General features: G+C 52.8%; 1 protein-coding gene across 1 annotated transcript in view; it reads left to right on the top strand.

The window, feature by feature from the left end:
• The first annotated feature begins 6209 nt into the window (after window positions 1–6209).
• Window positions 6210–6580, top strand: part of GDF7 (growth differentiation factor 7) — a 4091-nt gene continuing 3720 nt past the window's right edge. The window contains exon 1 of the mRNA XM_041420011.1: window positions 6210–6450. Within this exon, the coding sequence (XP_041275945.1) occupies window positions 6210–6450 (241 nt within the window). The remainder of the gene's footprint in view (window positions 6451–6580) is intronic.

Below are 6580 nucleotides of genomic sequence, written 5' to 3'. Positions count from 1 at the left end.
CCAGGAGATGGTGCTCCTGCCCTGGGAGAGCCCTTCCCGGGGCTCGCCCGCTTCCCGAGGATGCTCGGTCCCACCGCGGCACCCGGCTCCTGCTGGGCTGGGACGGGGTGATGGGTCCGTGGGATGGGCTCTTTTCCGAGCTTCTCATGCTGCTCGGCACCTGGAGGAGAAGGAGACCCACAGCATGAATTTTTGTTTACAAAACAAAAAAGTTGGAAAAGGCGAGATGGAAAAGGAAAGCAGAAGTTGTGAGCTTAAAATGCAGGACTGGGTAGGAGACCAGGAGTATCAGTGGTCAGAATTAGCTTGTGAACTGCTCAGTTTGCCCCATGGCTGGTGTCTGTGGGGCCTCTCAGGTGAGATTCATCTCTCCTGTGGGCACACACCTCCCACCTGTGTTATGGAAGGACCTGCTGCCCTGGCAGGGAGGTCAGGGACAATCTTTGATGGAAGTGATGCAGACCATGCAAAGCTGCAGTCAAACACGACTTTGCACCACATCTTTCCCCCCGCCTTCCTCCATTCCTTCTCCTCCTCACAGCCCAGCGCAGCAGCAGGCACAGAGGGATGCTAGGCTAGGACTGAGGGTGGCAGGTCTTCTCTGGCCATCTGCACACCTCAGCTAACCCCCAGGGCTTGGTGGTGTCCCCAGAGTAACTGTCCAGGAAACCAGATTTGCTGGAATTTAGTTCCATTTGTCAGGTCTGTGGCAGAAAATAAAAGCATGGGATTAGAGCACTGAAGTGAATGGGAGAAAAAAGGTAACAACAATACCAAAGGATGGGAAGATAACTTGAAGGGGGAAGAAAACCCCAGACACCTTCCTTCCATGTTCATAGTGGTGAACAGCTGCATCCAGAAAGTTATGAGTGAGATCACTGGAGTTATTATTGGAGTTACTACAAATAACTGGAGTTGCTGGTAAGACTTTGCATTGCGATGGAAAACAAAGAACTTGATTTTTGTATGGAGAAATTCTGTCTCAAGTGGCGGAGAAATGAGCCTGACACAACAGTCATGACCAGCACTGGCTGGGAAGGGATGGGAAGAGGGCAGAGAAGGAATTAGGAAAAGATCAGGAAAGATCAGGGTGGGGTACTCTGTTCCTTTTCTGGTGTTCCCTTGGGTATCTGCTGGCAAATACTCTCCCAGCCAGGTCTCCCTTTCTCCTCCATGATGCCTTCAAATCTGAGGAATCTTGACAAAGGGACTGGGAGCTGGAGGACAAGTTGAGGAGGATGTGACATGGGAAACTGATGAGAGAAAAAAAGACTGAGTGGAGATCAAAGGATTTAATATATGGGAATAAGGAATCATGGAGCAGAGCTGTAGGACAATGCTTCCCCTCGTACCATGTTCATCCAGGGGTGGGGAGGAGACAGGTGACAGCTTTCTTGACCTCAGTGACAGCTGCCTCAGCTGGGCTCTGTGTTAATGCTGTAGGAACTGCTTTCTGGAGGTACTGCTCTCCCTCCAGGAACTAGTAAAGGTGAGAAGGTGGTTAGTTAGACTGAAAAGGAGCCCAAAATGAAGGGAAGTGAATCCCACCCCTTCCAACTAGACACTGTCCTGGCCTACCACCGTGAGGACGCTTGGGGTGAGTCACCACCATGATCCAGCATCTGTGATTGGTGCATTGACAAATTACTTGCTGACTCTGCACTTTTCAAAAAGCAGAGAGGTGGAATTTTAATTCCAGGCCTGCAGCAGCTTTAATTTTTTTTTTTTTTTATATATTGACTGAGTGCTCAGTTGTGCTTTGACTCAGTATTTTCAGGTGGCTTATGCCAGACCCTGTCAACCAGATGCTGAATAGGACAATTTTCCCTGAGGGGATATTGGAAAGCCTTTTTCAAGAAGCTTTTTTGTTTCCAGAAGGATTGAACTCTCCGCAAAGCATTTCCTGTCCCCTAGCTAGAGCACAGTGCTCAAATTGCTCAAATAGAAAGTGATGTGAGACAAGCACAGCTTTAGGCAGCCAGACTGAGCTGACGTCAGGTCTCTGGGCCTGAAGCAAAGCAGCCTATGGGGTCCTTGAATCCATCTGATGTTTCATGCATGGAATTTGTACCTTGATTTGTCTTATCTTCCCTGGCTATCCCTGAGCAGACAATCAGAAAGAATTCAGCTTGGCCTCAGTTTAAGTAAGTTTTGGAAGGAGTTGCTGGAAGATTTGGAAAGAAAACGATGCTGTTGCTTAGCTACTTGCTGAGCTGGCCCTGCCGTCACTTGTAGCCATCTCGCTAGAAGACATTTGTTAAGTGAAGCCCCAAGAAGCTTCTTGTGTGGTCACTACATGAGAACACACTCTTCCAAATAGCCACTGGCATCAATAGCCTGATCACTGAACTTGTTCAAGACTTGAAAATCTGGTGGAGCCCCACTGGCTCAGCTAACAGAAACAGCTGCAAACACCTCCAGTTTTGAAGCATGGAGGGGGTTTGTCACTGCAGCTTATTTCTGTTCCATCAGAAAGGGCTGATGACAGGGAAGGTGAGGTGGAGGTGCAGAGCTCTGGGAATGTAGCTGAGACATGAGGCACATGGTTATTCTTTGGGGATTTCCCTTCTGCCTCAGTTTCCTACTTTGAGAAGTGGTCTTCCAAGCCTGGTGGGGTTCTAATTAAATCAAATTAATTCCTGTGCTGAAGAGCATCAGTAGGGCAGTCCTTCTGCCAGGCTGGGACCTTGCCCACAGCTGTACAAGAGGAGGTAACCATGGTAGGGTGATTCACCATGGCCAGGACTGAGCCCCAGAGCATGGAAATGATTCAGTGCTCCACACACAAAGGTCCCCAACTGCCATGGACAATGCAGAGGAGCAAGTAGGACAGTGCTGGGCACAAAAATAGGGAGCTCAGGAAGGGGGACTGCAACAGAAGGGACAAGCCCAAGTGTCAGCCAGGCAAGAATGATTCCTTCCTGACCCTGAAGCAATCACCATGCAAAAACTGTTCTCAGTAAGAAAACTGGCTTAGTGAGAAGACTGTCCCCTTCTTTCCAGAAACCTGACCAGAAGGGTCGATTGGTCAGGGAAGGGAGAGACTGTAGTGGGACATGGTGCAAGCTGTCTCGGGAGTCAGGATCCCTCCTGGGCAGACAGCCATTGGCTCCATGTTACTTGGAACTGATTCTTAAGGAAAAAATAGAGGCAAATGTGGCCCTTTATCTTCATCTTAGGTTTTGGCACACTTCAGATTTAATACTCAGGTGAACAGGGTGTCAGGACAGTCTCAAACCTGTTTTTCAGCCCATGATAGAGATACCCAGAGGATTTTTAAGTGTAAGAGCAAAGAGAGATGGAGCAAGTGACCAGGGCTGGAGCCAGGATCACCGCGTTGGTTGAGGGGCCCCACGGGCAGGGGCACATCGCTGTGCCCACAGCAGTGGGGAGTGCCCTTAGGAGGAACTAGGCTATTTACTGGTGAAGCTGAACGGACATAAAATCTCCCTCAGTTATGTGGGTGTTTTTTTCTGTATAAACTTGCTAATTGAGTTGTAAAATAAAACTTGCAGCCTTTCCTCTCCAATTTCTGCTGCTGCAGCAGCGTGCTAATTTGGGTTTGGAAGGGGGCTGGTAGAAGGTGGCTTTTTGCCAGGGTGAAATTATGCACAAAAGTTTTGCAGTGGGAGAGAAGGGATCCCATCCCCAGCACAGGGAAGGACTGGGGGTAGGAGCTGCTGTGCTGCTGTGCAGGGCTCGGGAGGCTTGGGAAGGTCCTGCAGCTGGGCTGGGCTGGGCTGATGGAAATTCAAGAAAGCCCAAAAGGGTTTAAATGAGGCTGCAATGGAGAACAGATGGGAAAGCCAGTGCTTGTGCGTCTCGATAGACGTTGTGTGGTTGAGAGGATGAGCTGTGGGATTTTACATCTACCCTCCAGCTTGGCTGGGCAGGATTTGCTGCTTGGGTTGGGGTACCTGTGTGTGTGTGTGTGTGTTCATGTGCCTTCTAGTGCTCACAGACATGTGTCCATGTCACTGGGGTTGTGTGGGGGTCTGTGTGCCTGTGTCTCCATACAGACAATGAGCACAGGGATCTGCCTCTTGTCACCCAGCAGCACAAGGCTCTGTCATGGGGACAGCTGCACACAGGGACAAAGGATGGTGTGGTGCAAATTGATGCACAGGAATCTATTGCTCAGCTTGCAGCAGGCAGGGATTTGGCCCTGGTGCCCACACGGCGAGCTGAGAAGAGGACTGGTCTGTGGGCAAAAAAAACTTGTGGGGAAAGAACAAACAGGAGGCACAGCTGTCTGTTGCTTTATGTAACTTTAATTTTTGAAACATACAGATGAAAAATGCAGTGACAGTGACAGTTCCAGTTCCAGGGAATTTGGTGAAGCCTGGGATTCCACATGTGTGGCAGTTGCATGCACCCCAACCTGCAGGAGGATGTACAGACTTGGGGGCTTGAGGCTGAAAGGTTGTAAGACTGGGGCCCACACTCACCATTTCTGTACCTTTCATTGTTTCCCATAAAACTGACTGTGTGAAATGGTTCCAGGCAGGATGCTCCAGAAACCATTGCAAGAAGCCTGGAGTTTCATGGATAGACTCTTCTGCCCATTCAACAGTCCTTCTCACCCCATCATCCTTCCATCCTTTTGCTGACCATTTTGATCCCTTCCTTGGGCTGCACTGAGTGCTGCCATGCGCTGCAGTGGGAGCATCAGGAGCACAGTTTGGAGCCTGGGGCTGCTCTCTGTGGTGAGATTAGGTGGGACAGGACTGGACAGTCCTTTTCAGCATTCCCATCTTTGGGAAGAGATGCCCTGAGCACAGAGCCCTGCTGCCGTGTTCTGGTTCTGGGATTGCTCCTGAGTGGAGTCTCAGCACCCTGGCCAGGGGGGAGTGAGGCCTCAGGGCTGGGAGGTCTTGTCAGATGGTTTTTAAAAATGACCTTTAGTATCTGAACAGCATCAGGCTGGATTTAACAAGGAACTGACAGAAGAATAACAGTTAATGAAGCCTTCTTCTGCAAGACCTTCCTCTGCCTCCTGCCCCAGCTGGGTTAGGCTCCTGGGGGTCACTGACTGCTGGGGGGTGGTGTGTGCAAGGCCCCGTGTGAGCACGCTGAGTGTGCAAATGCCGTGCAAGCCATGCCAGCTCCACGTTCAGGCTGTGCAAGCCCTGTGAAAAGGCTGTGCACAGGCTGTGCAAACTCTACAAGTGCTGTGCGAGGTGTGCAAATGGCTTCAGGCCTGGCCATCCAGGGCTGCACTGGACAGGAATTTGTTGGGATGGGGTTTTCTTGGGATGGTGTCCTGGGAGTGCTGTCCATGCCTCTGCACAGTGTACATACCGAGCAAAGCCGCTGGTTGGCATTAGAAACCTGCTCACAATACTGTGACAAGACACCTGTAAAATTATAGCAGAAAGAAATCCAAGAGCCTGCAGTGACAAATGCTCGTGAGAAGTGATTGTTTCGGGGGGGAGAAGAAAAAAAAAGCCGTGTTTGTTTTGGCGAAACACCTGCATTCCTTCAAATAAATCATTGCAGAGCTTGTTTTTGTATTTGCGGAGAAATCGCAACAGACATAACCAGGGACTTAAGAGACTTGAAATAACATCCTAGTAAATACCCCACTTTGTTATTTTAATCGAGACCCAAGGAAACATCTGAATTTTACCAAGGAAACCCTCCTCGCGAGGGAAAACATCAGCCCGCAGCCCGGCTGGGTCTTTGTTTTGCTCCGGTGTCGGACTCCCGGGTCGGAATTACCGGGGCCGATGGAGGCTCGGGGCAGCCCGGGGCATCTCGGAGCGGTGCGGGGGGAGCCTGGGGCCCCGGGGCCGCCCCACAGCGGGTCGCTCCGGCTGCCCCGGCCGCTCCCGGCCCGGCCCCGCCGCCGGCATCACCCCGCGGGCCAGTGTCGGGGAAAAGGGGTCTGCCGAAACATGGGGTGGCGGTTCCTCTGTTCGAAACAGAGCCGGGACAGCCCCATCTCCAGTGCAGGACCGGGACCCCCGCCCCAGTACGGTGACCCGCTCCAATAGGGGGTGAGGTTTCCCGGTCCAGTCTTCGGTGGTCTCCCGGTCAGTCCCCGCTCCGAAATATGACCCCTGCAAACAGAGTTGGTGTTCCCCCTCCACCTCCCGCCATCCGAACTGGGGTCGCCTTCCAAAGTCAAACACAACCCCGTTCCACCCCGTAGTCAGGCTGGGGTGACGCCTTGGTACGGGGCTGTGGGACGCAGCTCCCCCCGCCAAATGAGGGGTGCGGGTGCCCTCACCGGGTGCGGGCCCGGAGCCTTGAGGGATCTCTCACCTGCCGGGGCACACGGGCCGGGATCCGGGGGTTCCTCACCTGGCGGAGGAGGCGGAGCGAGGTCCAGAGGGGATCCGGGGGTATCTCACCTGCCGGGACAGGCGGGGCGAGATACAAGGGAGGATCCGGTGATCTCTCACCTGTCGGAGCGGGCGGGGCGAGGTCCAAGTGGCATCCGGGGGGGTCTGTCACCTGCCAGGGCGGGCGGAGCTGAGCTCGAGGAGGGGTCCGGGGGGGTCTGTCACCTGTCGGAGCGGGCGGGGCAAGGTCCAAGGGGCGTCCGTGGGGGTCTGTCACCTGCCGGGGCGGGCGG

Source organism: Onychostruthus taczanowskii, unplaced genomic scaffold (assembly GCF_017590055.1).
Source record: "Onychostruthus taczanowskii isolate IOZ18803 unplaced genomic scaffold, ASM1759005v1 scaffold11, whole genome shotgun sequence".
Taxonomy (NCBI): domain Eukaryota; kingdom Metazoa; phylum Chordata; class Aves; order Passeriformes; family Passeridae; genus Onychostruthus; species Onychostruthus taczanowskii.
The sequence above is the reverse complement of the archived record's forward strand: the minus strand, read 5'-3'. Positions and strand labels throughout refer to the sequence as shown.